We start from the raw sequence: 16,749 nt of genomic DNA on the forward strand, positions 1-16,749 counted from the left end.
TGATGAGTCTTGTCTCAGACTCTCACGTGCGTGTACTTCAATTTGCAATTGAGGGTGGTCATGTTTGGGTTGGTGATGGGGGCCACCATGTTGGAATGGCAACCACAGTAAGGTAGCCATGATGAAACCTACCATAGTGAGCCAGCCATCTTGGAACAGCTACTTTAGTGAGGCACTCACGTAGTGAGGTAGCCATCTTGAGACAGCTACTCTAGCGAGGCAAGCATGTTGCACTGGCAACTACGAGGAGTCAAAGAAGATTCAAGACCATGTTGAGACAGCTAGACTAGGAAAGGTACTCTAGTGAGGTAGCCATGTTGGAATAGTGGGCAGTACCTCATAGGGGTGGCCCCAAAGAGCTAAGACATGGTGAACTGAAGACCAGGTTGAGGCAGCCACACTGGAAAAGCTACTTCAGCATGGCAACCATGTTGAACTGATGACGACAATGGTGAAACTGCTCACTGACCTGGAGGTTGGTTCTTAATTGGCCGATCTTTATTAACTTTAATAATTTATCTGTCTGGCCCTGTGGGAGGGCGTTTTTAATCTCTGGTCCTTTGGTGATCTCAAAAGATGTTGGAAGAGTCAGAGTCCCCAGAGTTCTGAAATCTGTGGGTCAAGCCTGGCTTCCATAGCTGGAGTCTGGGTACAAGAGAGAGCTTATCTCAGAGGCCTTGATCTGCAGGTGTTCTGCAGTTTGGAGGCAGGAGAGGGAGGCTCTGTACTTACAGGGAAGGCAGGGGAGAGGGGTGTATCGAGAGGAAGAGGCTACACAGGTTGCACTACTCCCACCTTCAAGGACTGGCCCCTTCCCTCCTCCCCTCCCCCAGGCCCTACAGGGAACTGGGGCATCTGGCCTGGTGGACCCCACACCTTCAGGGCCCAGATAGTCGCGTCCTAGATCCCACTGTGGTAGGGAAAGGGGAGAGAGGCTACCAGGTGTCCCCGATTAGGAAAATACAGCCACCTTAGCTAGAGGCACCAAGGCCCTGGAGACCCTGCCCTGCTTTGTGATCCTGCTGTCTTTACTCTGAGGCTTCACACACTTCAAGGACCCAGGAGTCCAGTCCCCCAGCCCCCTCCTCCCTCAGACCTGGGAGTCACAGCTCCCAGCCCCTCCCCCTTCAAATCCAAGAATCCAGGCCCCCAGCCCCTCGACCCTCAGACGGAGGAGTCCAGGCCTCCCAGCCCCTTCCTCCATCAGACCCAGGAGTCTGGGCCCCTGGCCCTCTCCTCCCCCAGACCGAAGAGTCCAGTCCTCTAGCTCTCTCCTCCCCCAGACCGAAGAGTCCAGTCCTCTAGCTCCCTTCTCCGTTCCCCTCCACCGACCTGGAACCACTCACCGCCCCGCCCCCACCTCCTCCCATGCTTCTAGCTTCACCTGGTCCTGCCACCTCACCTCATCCCCCTCCTCTAGGGCCACAGCGGCCTCATCGTCCTCCTCTTCCTCCTCCTCCCCCCCATCCTCGAGCGCTGAGTCCTCCTGCGTGAAGGGCACGGCTCCCTGTGCCGAATGGAAGCGAAGGCGGTAGAGCAGCCGCACCCACTGGCCGAACTCCCGGTCGCGGGTCTCGTGCGGGGCCCGCAGCTGCAGGTAGAAGGCACGGCCAGTGCGGAACTTGACCTTGAGCTGCCGGCGGCACTCGTCGTGGACGAAGAGCTGGACGAACTGCAAGGGGAACAGCCTGGGCGGGCAGGAGGGGCGGCCTCTGGGTCCCAGCTTCCCTGAGCCCCATCCCCCCACCTCACCCCCCCCCGCACCCCGGTCTGGAAGAAATTCTTTTTCCACTGTCTCCTGAATTTCAATCCATCTCCACCTTTATTCCAAAGTCGTGGATTTAAATCCACCTGTAAGAGTTCTCTAAGGAGCCCTGGTGGCGCAACAGTTAAGTGCTCGGCTGCTAACCGAAAGTTGGCGTTCGAACTCACCTAGAAGCTCCTCGGGAGAAAGACCTGGCGATCTGCTCCTGTAAAGATTATAGCCTAGGAAACTCTATGGGGGCAGTTCCACTGTCACATGGGGACCCTGAGTCAGAATCAACTCCACGTAACCCAACAACAAAGATTTCTCTCACCTTTGTGGCTCCTGCTGGCCCTCTCTCCTAAAATCCAGAATGCACAACTGCACAGGTGAAATCTCCATTTGGTACCGGATCATCCGACACTGGACATATAACGTCCAAAATCCAAGCGTCTGACCTTCCCTCACCCCAAATGGGCTCCTCTCTGACCCCATTCCAGCTCCATCCGGCCCGACTCAACTTTCTCTCACACACCCTCATCCAATTCTCTCAGCAAATGTTGGTAGCTCCACCTTCAAGAAGTACCCACACAAGGTCCACTTCTCACTCCCTCCACTGTCCACGCCCAGCTGCCCCCTCACTTGGCTCCCTGCCTCTGCGCTTGACCCCCAGTCTGTTTCCCACATCGCCACCAGAGGGCTCCTGTGAAAACCTGAGTCAGCTACCTCCCCTCTCTGTTCACATCTCTTGGGTGGCTCCCACCTTCCTCAGAGAAAACAGTCCTCACGGTGGCCCACATGGCCCTGTAGGAAGTATGGCTCCCCTTCTGAGCTCATGTCCCACACTTTCCCCTCAATTACTTGCTGTTCCTCCAGAATATCAAGCACTGGTAAACACACCAGACTCAACCTGCCTCAGAACTTTGCACTGGCTGTTCCTTCTGCCTCAATTGCTCTTCCCCCTTCTTTTCCCTTAGGTCCTCCTCAAGGGGTACCTTCATGCCCTCCCTGTCTTATATGTCTCCACCTAACAAATGGTTCAGTATTTTGTCTGCCTTCCCAGTAGACTGTGAGCTCCCTGAGGGCAGAGATTTGGGCCCAGTTTGTTTCCTACACATAGTAGGTGCTCAACAAATAAACCCATGGCCTTTGAGTTCATTCTGACTCATGGAGAGAGTAGAACTGCCCCATAGGGTTTCCAAGGCTGCAATCTTTATGGAAGCAGACTGCCACATCTCTCTGGTGGGTTCGAACTGCCAACCTTTTGGTTAGCAGCTGAATGCTTAACCACTGCACCACCAGGCCTTCTGCTTAACAAATGCTTGTTGAGTATTTGAATGAATGAATTGCTCAGGCTCCCAGTGTGGCACTGAGCTTGATTCAAGGTCTAACAGGACAGATGAGGAAAACTGAGTCAAGAGAGGGTGGGTGACTTGCTCCAGGTCACCCAGCTGGGATGTGAGCCCAGGCCGTCCATGCTCTTAAACACACCCTGTGGGCCAGCAATACTACCTGTAGGAATTGATCTTAAGACTCTCTCACACCTGCACACAGACTTCTACACAAGGATGTCCCAAGTGAGGAGGGGTTCCATTGCCTGTAACCCCAAGACACCAGGCAGCCAGCACCTCAATCGACTACTGTTATTATGCCCCCCAAATGGAAGAATAACAACTGGCATTTATGGAGTGCTTACTGTGTGCCAGGCACTGTTCCAAGTGCTTTATGAATACTAACTCTGGAGGAGGGCTCTTCCCTTATCACTGTTTTCCAGATGAGGAAACCTGAGGCACAAACAGGTAGGGAACTTGGCCAAAGTCAGTGAAGAAGAGGTGAAGCCAAGGTTTGAACCTAGGCCATTTGAAGGCAGGTATTTGTTCCAAGATGGTCCCTGGCACATAGTAACAGTGGGAAGTGGACATGTTGCCCAAAGGGGTGGAGTTTGTTAATCTTGTATGTCCAAAAAAAGGCTCTGGTGGCTGTACTCATGCTGATATAAAATGAATATGCATATAGTGCTTATGAGGGAACAAGCAGTGGGAAATAGCATACAGTATGTGTCTGACACACACATACACATGCCTATCAGTAATTAAAGGAACCCTGGTGGCACAGTGGTTACGAACTTGGCTGCTAACCAAAAGGCTGGCAGTTCAAATCCTCCAGCTGCTCCTCGGAAGATCTGACAGTTGGCTTCTGTCAAAATTACAGCCTTGGAAACCCTACGGGGCAGTTCAACTCTGTCCTATAGGGTCGCTGTTAGTTGGAATCGACTCGACAGCAACAGGTTTTTTAGGTCTAAGTGCTTGGCTGCTAACTGAAAGGTTGGCGGTTTGAACCCACCCATAGGCTCCAAGTGAGAAAGACCTGGTGATCTGCTTCCATAAAGATTACAGACAAGAAAACCCTATGGGAGCAGTTCTACTCTGTCACATGTGGTCACTATGAGTTGGAATTGACTTGCTGGCACCTAACAACATCTGTAACTGCTCCAGAGGAGTCCCTGGGTGGTGCAAACAGTTAACACATTTGGCTGCTAACCAGAAGGCTGGAGGTTCAAGCCTACCCAGAGGCACCACAGAAAAGCCTGACAACTTCCAAAAAACCAGCCATTGAAAACCCTATGGAGCACGGTTCTACTCACACACGTGCACACTTGGAGGTCTCAGTGAGTTGGAGTTTACAGCCAGCTGGTTTAACTGCTCCAGAATAGCTCAGGGGCTGCAAGCTGATTAGATTTGGGGGGCCAGGGAGAGCATCTTGAGGCTGCATTTGCAGAGCAAGCTCACCATTTCTATTTGATGGGATGTTTATTTGCAGGGAAGGAGCCCTGGTGATGCAGTGGTTAAGCACTCAGCTGCGAATGCAAAGGCTGGCAGTTCAAATCCACCAGCCAATCCACGGGAGAAAGATGTGGCAATCTGTTTCTGTAAAGATTTCAGCCTTGGAAACCCTATGGGGCAGTTCTACTCTGTCCTATGGGGTCGTTATGAGCCGGAATCAACTTGAAGGCAATGGGTTTGGGTTTTTGGGTTTTATTTGCAGGGTGGGGTAGGGTGCTGAAGTAGCTTATAAGAGGGTCAAAGCCCCTCACCCCTCAGTACCACCATGAGTGTTTTTCCAACTGTACTCTTTTTTGAGTGGGGAAGTCAATTGGTGGGGCACTAGTATTTCAAACAAAGGGAATATTATACAATACAATATAGAATAGAGTACTGCTTTGTGAAACTTGTTATAAACCAGTTGTAGTCAGTTCAGTCCAGCTCATGGCAACCCTGTGTGTTAGAGTAGAACTGTGCTCCACATGTTTCTCAATGGCTGACTTTTCGGAAGTACATCTCCAGGCCTTTCTTCGGAGGAATCTCTGGGTGGACTCGAACCTCCAACCTTTAGATTAGCAGCTGAGTACTTAAACGTTTGCACCACTAGGGACTCCTTTTAACTAACAAAAACCAAACCAAACCCACTGCCATAGAGACGATTCCGATTCATAGGGACCCTATAGGACAGGGTAGAACTGTCCCATAGGGTTTCCAAGGAGCAACTAGGGGATTTGAAGCGCTGACCTTTCGGTTAGCAGCCCAGCGCTTAACCACTGCACCACCAGGGCTGTAAATAGCCTCAAGCGAACTAGTTTCGGTCAGAATCAGATTCTGCCACCAACTGCATTACCAAAAAATCTTTTGGATTTCAAAATCGTAGACAAAGGACTGTGGACTTGTGTGTGGGTCACAATGCAAGTTTCTTTCTTCCTTTCTTTTCTGTGTTTTCTCTCTTATCTTCATTTTTGTTTTTGTTTTTCTGTATTTCTTTTTCTGTCTGTTCTGTTTTTCTTTTTCTTTCAGACTTTGTTTTTCTGTGCTTTTTTTTTCTCTTATTAACTCTGGTATGTGGTCAGTAAAGTACCAGCCCCTGGCAGGCAGAATGTTTCAATTATTTACATGTTTCATTATCTGCAGCTGGACAGGGGGTGGAGGTGGGGGTGGAGGTGGGCAGGCGCCAAGGATGATTTTACGCTGTGTGTTTTGCACTGCCTTTTTCAATAAAAAATAAATGAAGTCTGAAAGGGCAGTGTCTGTGTGACATGGAACTCAAGAATCGGAGGTCGGCCATCATCGGCAATCTCGAGGAGCCTCAGGTTCAATCCCAGCTCAGCCCTGACCCCCTGTGGGACCCTGGGCAAGTGGCTCCCCTCTCTAAGCCTCAGATTCTTTCTTTGGAGTATGGTGCTCCTTGTGAGGGTATGAGATGAGAGATGAGATTGTGTGCATGGGCCCAGGGGATACTTGGCACGCAGTATGTGCTGCATAAATGGTCATTCTCCTAACCCCTCCCAGGGTATAGCTGAGGACTGTCCCCCTTGTGTCTATCTGTTGCTGTTGTTAACTGCCATTGAGTCAGCCCCCGACTCATGGGGACCCCATGCACAACAGAACGAGATGCTGCCTGGTCCTGTGCCATCCCCATGATCTGTTGTGGACCAGACCGTTGGGATCCATAGGGTTTTCACCGGCTGATTTTCAGAAGTAGATCGCCAGGCTTTTCTTCCCAGTCTGTCATAGTCTGGAAGTTCCGCTGAAACCTCTTCAGCAACAGGCAAACTTCCACTGACAGATGGGCGGTGGCTGCGCATGAGGGGCACTGGCCAGGAATCAAACCTGGGTCTCCACATGGAAGGTGAGAATTCCACCCCTGAACCACCACTGCCCTCTCATGTCTATCTAGTCCCTGCTTTTTGGCCCCTAGGGATGGCTTGGTCTGGTTCTCCTGGGGGTGGATGACAGCCCAGAGAGGGCTGGCAGCCATCCAAGGCTCCTGGCCCTAGGGGTTGTCTGGATGAGGGGAAGTGCTGCAGGGGATGAGGATGTCCAGAGTTGAGGAAGGAGGCTGGGGTAGGGGCAGTCACCCAAAGAGCTGTAGGCGTCCATTCTCCTTGGCGGGGCCCGCTAGCAGCAATAGGTCTGGGAGTTCCAGGGCTGGACTGGAGGCTGCCACTCCCATGGTGACCTTGTTGGCGACTTCTCCTAACCGGGTCACCTGGGGCCAGGGGTCAGAGGTCAGAGATGGAATATATGAGGGGCAGAATTGGGAAAGAATGAGAGGTTGGAAATTTTGGTAGGGTTAAAGGTCATGAACTAGGCGAGTTAAAAATCAGGGTAGGGGTCAGATATCCTAGGATCAAAGGTCAAGAGTCATATAGGGAAGCAAGGGAGTCAGGGGTGAGGATTCATAGGGAAGCTAAGGGTCTGGATGTAGAGGAGTCAGCGATCATATATTCTGAACTGGGGGTCGGGAATCCCACGAGATGGACGTTATGGGGGAGTGGTCAGAAGCAGGGAGAGCAGGGGTTTCCCAAGTCATGAGGTGAGGCGTCAGGCCAAGGCTCTGGGGTGTGAGGGGGCCCTGGGGCTCCACACCTGCACGAAGTTACTCTCAAAGATGGGGAAGTCCCGCAGCTGGTCGAACTCGCCGCTCAGGAGGTGGCGTTGGAGCCGGCCAGGCCGGCCCGTGAGATAGGCTGGAGCCAGGGAGCGTTCTAGAAGGGCGAAGTTCCGGGGTCTATGTTAGCAGGCTGAGCCCGGGGATGCCACGCGCTAAGGGTTGAGGGTATCCGGGCTCTCAGTCTCCGCTTCACCGACTTCGTCCCACACTGGAGCCTGCCCATGCTCCACTCCCTCCCCCTCGGCCTAGTTCTGCTCCTCACCTGCCATCCCACCTGGTCCCGCCTCACCTGCTCCACAGAGGTCCGACTTTGACTTGCCCGGCTTCATCGCGACACCCCCGCCCCCAGCGGGGAGCGAAAGGAAGAGCCCCAGCAGGCAGCGGGAGGGCGGAGCCGCAGGCTCTGTGACGTCACAAAGTGGGGGACAGGGTTTGTCGACGTCACCGAGAAAGGACCGCGTTGGTGACGTCACGGGAAGGGCGGTGCCCGGAAACCTGAGTGAAGACACTGCCGCCCCGCTGACGTCAGGTCCCGCTTGCCGGGCGGCGTCGGTGCGCAGGCGTTAGGAGCCGGCGCAGGCGCACTGGAAGAGGGATGCGGCACGTTCCTCCCAGCGTGCTCCGCGGCGCTTGGCTCGCATCGGCTGTTTGACAGGTGGGAGGGCAGCGAGATGGCGGCGGCCGGCGCTGGCGCAACTCGGCTTCTCCTGCTCTTGCTGATGGCGGCAGCAGCGCCCAGCCGGGCCCGGGGCAGCGGCTGTCGGGCCGGGGCTGCGGCAAGGGGGGTGAGTTCTTATTGGTTATGCATAAGAGGAGGGGCCGACCGAAGTCCAGGTCCTGGACCTTGAGATCGGTTAAGGTGGAAACGAGGTTGCGCAGCCCCCAGAGTGAAAAAGTGAAAAAATGGTGGAAAGCGAGGCTGCAGTCCTGCATACGATGAAGTGCCCGGGTTGGGAACGAGACCGCACCGGCTGGGAAAGCAAGCAAGAGGAACGTTAGCAAGGCTTTAGCTCATGAATATGCATGAGGGGCGGGGCTCGGCTGGGCTCTTGGCGCCTGCGCGTTCGGTAAGGTGAAAACGAGGCTCCGCCTAAGCCAGAGGTTGGCGAGGAGAAAGAACGTTGGGAATTCGCAACTCTTGAATGAGAAAGTGTTGCCCGGGTGGAATCTTGGCCAATCAGACTTCGGGGCGGTTAATATAAGAAAGATGGAGCGCTCGAGGGATTGGAGAGGAGTTGTGCTTCGTGAATGTGCTTGAGAGGCTGGACTGAATTGTGCCTCGTGAATATGCACGAGGGGGCGGAATCTTGAGCTCTCCCGATTCTTCAATGTGGAAATGAAGTTGCACAGATACTAGGGCGGGTGTAGGTCGGTGGAGGATGCAGAAGTAGGAGAAATTTGAAAGTTGGAGAAAGGGAAGGTGTTGGTCTTGAATATATTTGAGGGGTCGGGGTTCAGACGGCATGCTGGCTGTTGGGGTCGTTAAGGTGAAAACAGGACGCCTGGATATTAGCAAGGAAGTCCTGGAAAGTGCCTTTAAACTCATGAATATTTATGTACGAGCCCTGACCTGCGGATAGTTGCCTTCAAAATGTAGCTTTGGTTTTTTTTGGGGGGAGGGGGGATTCAGATCATGAATATTTATTATGGTTGTTTCCGGTGTGCTCCTGGGCCAGAGTCAGCCATTGGTGTTAATATGAAAATAAGGTCCCTCCCTTAACCCGTCGGTCCTGGGGTCCGTGGGTTCTGCCCTGCCAAGGGCTCAGTAGTCCTCACCTGGGCCTGTTTCTCCTGCAGGCCGGGGCGGAAAGCCGAGAAGGCGAGGGCTGCGGCACAGTGGGGCTGCTGCTGGAGCACTCTTTTGAGATCGGTGAGTCCCCGCCCGACACTCACCACGACCCCGGGAGTCAGGACTCGGGTCCAGGTCCCATTTGGTGCCTGTCAGTTTACTAACATCTTTCTCCTGGAGGGGAGGACATGGGAGAAGAGAAACACTGCTTTTAAATGTCCTTTTGTCTTGTCCACCAGCCGCTACTCGAAAACCCTGTGCGGCAATTCTCCTCTGTCCTGTAGGGTCACTGTAAGTCGGAATCGACTCGACGGCAGTGGGTTTGATTTTGGTTTGTGGTCTTGTTTGGGGAGACTTGGTGGCGCCTTGGATAAGTGCTCAGCTGCTAACCGAAAGGGTCAGCAGTTGGAACCCACCAGCTGCTGTGCGGGAGAAAGATGTGGCAGGCTGCTCCCTTAAAGATGACAGCCTTGGATATCTCATGGGGCAGTTTCTCCTTACCCTGTAGGGTCGCTATGAGTCGGAAAGTACTCAAAGTACTAGTCAGTGCAGCAGCCATCGTTTCAGAGCAGGCTGTTCGGAGCGGTGGCCATAGGCCCTGTGCTGGTTGGCTTGGATAAACTCAGATGTCCTTGTAGCAGTCATTCAAGGTAGTAAGTGTTAGTATTGTCCGTCTTCTAGAAAAGGAAACTGAGGCTTAGAGGGGGAAGTGCACCACACTAGGTCCCTTTGCAAGTGGATAGGAAGTAGGACCGGCTCCAAAGCCCAACTTAAACTGCCATGATTCAGGCGTCCAGGTTCCCGGAGCCCTGATGTCAGTGCTGACAGAGCTAATAATGGAATCTGAGGTCCCAGACCCCTGGGCACTTGTTACAAGCATGGAAGCCCTGCCTTCCTCAGACCTACTGAGTCAGGCCCTGGAATCTGCCAGGAACAGTTCTGTGAATTTCAACAGCCAAGCAGTTGGAGTTTCTGAGCTGCACAAACCTGTATTTTGCAGCTGGGGAAACTGAGGCTCAGAGAGGTTATGTGACTGTTCCCTCGGTCATCTGGCAAGGCAGAGGCAGGGCTTAGGAGCTTTGGAGTTCAGGTGCCTGCTACAGGCTGCGCTGTGGGGCAGGAGGGCAGGCCAGGGTGGGGTGTCCCTGAATTGCAGATGGGAAAATAGAGGCTCCAGATAGGAGGGCAGAGGTGAAGCCGAAGTTCGAATCCAGGTCTCCTGCCCCCTGTGGGGGGCAACGGGTGCTGTGGGAGGGTGGCTGCTGAACCCAGGCTCCCCACAGATGACACCACCCACTTCCGGAAGCGGGGCTCGCTGCTCTGGAACCAGCAGGATGGCACCCTGTCCCTGTCACAGCGGCAGCTCAGCGAGGAGGAGCGGGGCCGTCTCCGGGTGAGGTGGGGCTCGGGCTGTGGGGTGGGACGTCTAGCCATCTGTCTCTCTCAGCAGCCCCCTCTAGCCTCCCTGCATCCCTCCCTCTCTGTCTATGCCTCCCTCCCAGCAGCTGGCGCAGTGGGCCCCAGCCGTCCTCCCAGGGCCTTTGCGTGTGCTGTTCCCTCTGCCCAGCGCTCTGCTCCCCCACAGTCTCCACATGATGACTTCCTCTCCTTTCTCTGCCTACAGTCAGCTAGGATGAGGTTTGGTTGTGAGGAAGACTTGGTCCCCCAAACAGCCATGATTAAACAAGAGAAGGCTCCACTCCTGCTCCCAGGCCTTGCCTGGCCCCCTAGGGGTGGTACAAGGAGGTGGGGGCTCCAGCAGGTTCTTGGGGCAGCAGGTTAAAGGAGGGGACGAAGGGGAGCAGCTGTCTTAGTGAAAGTATGCTAAAGCTCTTGGTCCCCTTCTACTTGGCCATGGGCCAGAGGCAGCTGCAAGGGAGGCTGGGAGACATGGGCCTCATCCTGGCGGCCCCATGCCCAGGGGCGCCTTCGCTGTGGAGGATGCTGGGGGCGGTCCGCCCCAACCCACCTATCCTGCCTGGTACCTACTGACCGTTTCCTGGGCATGGTTCACAGCCATCATTGTATCGTCATCTGTGTCTGTGTCCCCCAGCCTGGGAGCTGTGTAGGGGACTGGCCCACCTCGGGCCTGTGTCAGTGCTCAGTTGAGCTATCAGGCGATGGCAGGGCCCCTGCGTGCCCAGCCCTGTGTGGGGCGCTGCTAGCATGTGGAGATGAGTCAGCCCTGGGCTGGCCTCCGAGAGCTCCCAGCCTGGTGGGGCAGATAGCCCCAGCCACACACACCACGGCCAGATCTGTCCTGTGACAGGCATCCCAGAGCACTGGGAGTCCAAGGAGGTCCTGGCCAGCCCGGGCCCAGGGAGGGCTTACCAGAGGGCCCCTGGCTTGCTATGGGAGTTGGATGTGTAAGCCCTGGCCCTGTGCCTGACAAGGATGGAGTCTCAGGGACGTTGGGGACTATGGGCACCCAGAAGGGGACAAGAGGATGCTGCCTGGGGTGGGAAGGTACCTTTAGTGCTGACCTGTGTACCAGGAGTTCTTTAAACTGGCTTAGGCCCCAAGGAGAATTTATTGGCCCATGTAAGTGTAGAGTTCAGGCACGGGACTTGTGTCATGTACGGCTGGATCCAGGCACGTGAATGGTGTCCTCAGATTCTGCCTTACAGCAGTGCTGGGCTCTGTTCTCCTCTTGGTGGCTTGTCATCAGGTGGGGTGGCCCCTGCTGCTCCAGCCTCACCCACTGGCTGGGCCACCGCAGCAGGAAGAGTCCTGGGCAGACTCAGGTTGCTGGGCCAGGGAGTAAGGGGTGCTAGTTGGGCGAGACTGGGACAGCCTTCCTGCTGGGGGCTCAGTGGTCACCAAGGCCTGCGGGGGCCTGGCATTGTCCCTCTCACCACCACCCCCTCTGCCCTCCCTGCAGGATGTGGCAGCCCTGAATGGCCTCTACCGAGTCCGGGTCCCACGGCGCCCTGGGGCCCCTGAGGGTCCAGAAGCTGGCAGCTATGTCTCCTCCTTTGTCCCTGCGGTGAGTCAGTGACAAGGACCAAGCCCCCTCCCCACTTCTCCCGCCCACCTCCATCTGGTCCCACAGTTCCTGCCTCCAGTGCTGACCAGGCAGAGGACAGGGACCTGGCCCCACCCTTGAGGACCTCCCAGGGCGAGGCATCCAGGGTGGCAGGGGCTTCAGTGGAGGCAGCATGGGACGCAGTGGGGGCCCCAGCAAGGCTAGTGAGCATGAGCTTGTGCGTGAGGGTGGCGGGAGCCATGGAAGGGTTTGAAAGGTGCTTAAGGTGCTTTGTGTCCCCAGAGGAGGGGACGTCCTCAGCCCCCCTGATGTCCTGTGCCCCCGTCTCCCCCCACCCTGCCACAGTGCTCCCTGGTAGAGTCACATCTCTCGGACCAGCTGACCTTGCATGTAGACGTGGTCGGCAACGTGGTGGGCGTGTCGGTGGTGACACAGCCCGGGGGCTGCCGCGGCCACGAGGTGGAGGACGTGGACCTGGAGCTGTTCAACACCACGGTGCAGCTGCAGCCACCCGCCACTGCACCAGGGTGAGCGCTGGAAGGGCTGGCTTCGTCCCACACCTCCTCCTGCTGTCCCAGCGTCTCGCCCGCGCCTCACCACCGCTTCCCTCCACCCACCCAGCTGTCCCCTCACCAGCCCTTCTTTCCTTCCACCCAGCCCTGAGACAGCAGCCTTCATTGAGCGCTTGGAGATGGAGCAGGCCCAGAAGGCCAAGAACCCTCAGGAACAGAAGTCCTTTTTTGCTAAATATGTGAGTGGGACCCCCTGCCCCTCTGCCCCTTCTGTAGGCCCAGGTGGCTGGGCCCTTTGCCCTCTCCTCCCCCGTGGCCCTTGGGGTCCTGTCCGTTACCCTTCAGACCTCCTGAGTGTGGGGCTCATCATGTCCCTTCTGGCCCCTCCCTGAGCCAGGCCTGCATGGAGGTGGGGGTAGGGCTGTGGAGCCCCAGCCCCTGTCAGCTCTGCAAAAAGGTTCTGGAACATCCCAGCTCAGCAGCCTGTCAGGTGGGGAGCTGGGCGGTGCTGGGAACCAGAGAAGCTGGGGGGTGGGGTGCGGGGTGTGGACACTGGGTGGAGTGTGAGGGGAGGCACAGGCATCCCAGTCTCTCGAGTGGGGACTTATTTGGAGGAAGGGCCATGGGAAGGCTGTAAGCAGAGGAGGCATGGGTCGGCTCTGGGGGCTGACAGGAGACCAGAGGGAGGCTGGGACAAGGGCCTAGTGGGGGCAAAGGAGGCCTGAGCTAGGGACGATGTGAGGCTGCAAGGGAGGGGGTGGGCTGAGAGATTTGAAAGGCAAGTGGAGAGTTTGACAGGAGGAATTGGGGGAGGAGACAGGGAGGTTGGGCAGCTGGAGAGCAGACAGGCCAGGTCCGGGAGAACCTGGGAGACTGTGGCCATGTGGGGAGACATTTGGGAGTGCCAGGGCCCAGGAGGCTACCCTAAGCTGGGGCGCAGGGGCTGTGCTGCCAGAAGCAGCTCAAAGGCCCAGGAGGCCTAGCAGGCAGAGGGCTAGTGGGATGGAGGGTGGGTGGATCTGGAGTGGCTGGTCCTGCCTGAGGCGCCGGTCACCTGATTGTGGAGACCAGGGCCAGGCTGCGGGCAAGGACCAGCAAGGAGGCAGTGTGGCTGGAGCAGGCGGAGTGGGTGAGGGCGGGGTGGGAGAGTGCCGAGCCCAGGACACTGAGCCCCACTGCCCCATGCATACTCGGCGCTGACCACAGGCCTGAAGTCAGGACAGCAGGAATAGCCACACTATGGGGAAACTGAGGCCCAGGGGAGGCCATGGTCTTGTCTGAGCGTCCCCCACCCAAGGGTCCCCCACCCATCTGATGGCCGCAGGCCCCGAGGCTGCCCTGACATGTCCCCCCTCCCTCTTCAGTGGCACCTCATCCTGGGGGGGGCCGTGTTGCTCACAGCTCTGCGTCCTGCTGCCCCAGGGCCTGCACCGCCACCGCAGGAGGCCTGAGTGAGGACCCCCCTGCCCTCCCACACCCCACCCCACCTGTAGTGATGTAGGGGACCTGGGCCCCCCCTCACACGGCCTCCCTCATGCCGGCCCCCACCCCTATCCCCTACCCTGGGGTCTAGGGTGAGGACAGAATGATGCTCACACTTACTCCCTCCTCTCTTTCTCCCTGTGTCTGTCTGTCCGTCTTCCTGTCTGCTCTCTGCCCGCAGTGGATGTACATCATCCCCGTTGTGCTATTCCTCATGATGTCAGGAGCGCCGGACGCTGGGGGCCAGGGTGGGGGTGGTGGTGGAGGTGGCAGCGGGGGCAGTGGGCGGTGAGGGGCTGGGCCGCCCTGGGTCAATACCTGTGTCCCCTTGCCAGGCGATGCCCCTCCTGCCCAGAGGTCCCCCCAAGGATTCACACCGCTCTGTCCCCCGCATCCTTCTGTGTCAGCCCTTGTTAACCACAGGAGCCACCAGGCCGTCTTGGCGAGTCCCTTCTCTGGCCTCTGTGTCCCTGTTGGGGACAAGTGGCTGCCTTCAGAGCACTTCAGTGTTGGCACGTGCCCATCTTCTGCCCCCTGCCCTGCAGCCCTGCTGTGCCCCCATGGGTTCCCTGTACCCACAGAATAGAGATCAAGCTCCTACCTCGTGCCCTGCCCCTACCCCCCACTCCTGAGCTGCAGTTTTGGGAACATGCCGAGTTCTCTCCAGCCTTCGTGCCTTTGGTGTGGTGTTCTCCCTTGGGGACCATGCTGCCAGCCTCACTGGACAGGTGGTCCCGCCCAGGCGCTGAGGGCAACTGCTGATTCACTGACACTGGATGGGGCTGTAGCCCCTCGTCTGTCTTCCCCTGAGGGTAGTGGACCTCCCTGCAGAGCCGGGCCTGGAACAGAGCAGGAGCACAGGGGCTGCGGGGATGGGGTCATGGTCTGACCGTCAAGCTCACCTCGATCTGCCCAGTGCCCATGGCCAAGAGGCTCTGCGCAGGAGTTTAGGATCCCTGCCTGCAGGAGGGCTTGAAGAAATGTTTTAAGTTTAAAAGCAAGAAACAAAAAGTTCGTGGACACAAGGGCCAGATGATGTACATAGGACCCCTTTGGCCTTGACCTTGAGGCTCTGGAAGGTCCAACCTGGTACACGGCCATAGGAGGCCATGCTGGGGCCTTTGTTGTTGACCCCCCCCCCCTTCTTTTTACCTGTTTAAAATCATGGACAAGACAATGTATTGGAATGTATAAGATAATATATTGAAATGCGTAAACGTTTTGAAAAGCTGTAATTTCTCAGTAGCCAAGTGCAACTGTTTCCTTTTTTGGGTACAAGCTAGTTGCCTGTACAGGCTTCAGGCTTCTGCTTAATAGATGATTCAGAAACCCCAGACAAACATGGCCAGCGTCATCTGTCATAACAGCTGTATGATGCTCTGCTGTGTCATGTGGCAGGTTATTAAACTTTTCCCTAAATATTTGACATTGAACCTACTTCCTGTTTTATGTGCTTGTAAATAGTGCTACAATGAATGCTGTCTCTCTTTGGTGTGAGTTTGAATTATTTCCTTGGGACGAATGACTGAAAGTGGAATTACTGTGGCAGATTAAATAATGTTTTATGAATAAATAATACATCCATGTGGCTCAGCTGTCAAAACAGTATAAAAAGGTACATGGTGCTAAGTGTTGTTTGCCCCAATCACTTGTATCTGTTTTTTATTTTCCCTCCTAGAGTGTCTTTATGCCAGTGTAAGCAACTATGAATGTATGTTACTTCCCCGTTTGTAACACAGAAGGTAGCGTATCATGTATACCTTGTCCTGCACTTCTTTTTTTTTTCCTCTTTCCTGGTACATTCTGGAGAGCTTTCCTTCTCAGCGTGTAGAGAGTGTCATAGCTGTTTGTCACAGCTGCATAAGGACGTGCAGAGAGGATGTACCAGTATTTAGCCTGTCCTTCACAAGGGGGACACTTCCATTGTGCATGGATGCAGTTAGTATAGCTAGGATAACCAAACCAGTTGCCATCAAGTCAGCTCCAACTCATGGCAACCCCATGTGCGTCACAGTAGAACTGTGCTCCACAGGGTTTTCAATGGCTGATTTGTCAGAAGTAGATCACTGAGGTGCCACTAGGTGGACTTGAACTTCCAGCCTTTCGGTTAGCAGCTGAGTGCGTTAACAGTTTACACTACCCAGGGACTCCATAACTGTGATGTTGTTGTTAGATGCCATTGAGTCAACTCTGACTCCTGGCGACATTCCATTAAACAGAACAAAACGTTGCTGGGTTCTTCGTCATCCTCACAACCATATTCGAATTCATTGTTTTGGCTGTTGTGCCAATCCATCTCACTGAGGGTCTCCCTCACCCTCAAGTGGCCCTCTACTTCACCAAACATGCTGTCCTCCTCCGCAGTTGATTCCTTCTGAAGATATATCCAAAGCAAGTTAAGTCAGACAGTGTTCTTTCGTGCTCCGTAGAGTTTTCATTGGCTGATTTTTGAAAAAAGATCACAGGCTTTTATTCCTAGTCTGTACGTCTGGAAGCTCCTCTGAAACCTGTTTACCATGGGTGATCCTGCTGGTATTTGAAATACCGGTGGCATATCTTTCAGCATCACAGCACCACACAAGCCACCACAGTATGACAAACTGACACCAGGATAAACCCCCAGAAACAGAGTGGCTAAGGCAGAGGAAAATGACATTTGTAAATTTGATAGACAGCCAGCGTACCTTGGACAGGGGTGAAGCATTCTACTCCAGCCCTGTGAGAGGCCGGTTCCCCACGGCCTCACCAACAGAGTGTTCTCAAACATCTGGATTTTGACCACCCCAATAGCTTA

The 16,749-nt window shown here is 55.3% G+C and overlaps 2 protein-coding genes across 3 annotated transcripts; one reads left to right on the plus strand and one right to left on the minus strand.

The window, feature by feature from the left end:
• Positions 1-495: 495 nt before the first annotated feature.
• Positions 496-7,515, minus strand: GARIN5A (golgi associated RAB2 interactor 5A). The gene is made up of 5 exons (XM_004381847.2): positions 7,449-7,515; positions 7,162-7,280; positions 6,651-6,781; positions 1,403-1,688; positions 496-645 (listed from the first exon to the last, which is right to left on the minus strand). Exons 1-5 carry the CDS (start codon positions 7,513-7,515, stop codon positions 589-591), a joined length of 660 nt encoding a protein of 219 aa, XP_004381904.1. The 3' UTR covers positions 496-588.
• Positions 7,516-7,822: 307 nt separating this feature from the next.
• EMC10 (ER membrane protein complex subunit 10) lies at positions 7,823-16,009 on the plus strand. 2 transcript variants are annotated; one of them, XM_004381704.2, is made up of 7 exons: positions 7,823-7,971; positions 8,984-9,056; positions 10,259-10,368; positions 11,857-11,961; positions 12,307-12,488; positions 12,619-12,712; positions 14,137-16,009. In XM_004381704.2, the coding sequence occupies exons 1-7, from the start codon at positions 7,858-7,860 to the stop codon at positions 14,245-14,247; spliced, it is 789 nt and encodes a 262-aa protein (XP_004381761.1). In that variant the 5' UTR covers positions 7,823-7,857; the 3' UTR covers positions 14,248-16,009. The 2 variants fall into 2 exon arrangements, with proteins under 2 accessions (XP_004381761.1, XP_004381762.1); XM_004381705.2 differs by lacking the exon at positions 14,137-16,009 and adding an exon at positions 13,838-13,924.
• The last annotated feature ends 740 nt before the right edge of the window (positions 16,010-16,749 follow it).

This window comes from Trichechus manatus, unplaced genomic scaffold (genome assembly GCF_000243295.1).
Source record: "Trichechus manatus latirostris isolate Lorelei unplaced genomic scaffold, TriManLat1.0 scaffold00087, whole genome shotgun sequence".
NCBI classification, from domain to species: Eukaryota; Metazoa; Chordata; class Mammalia; order Sirenia; family Trichechidae; genus Trichechus; species Trichechus manatus.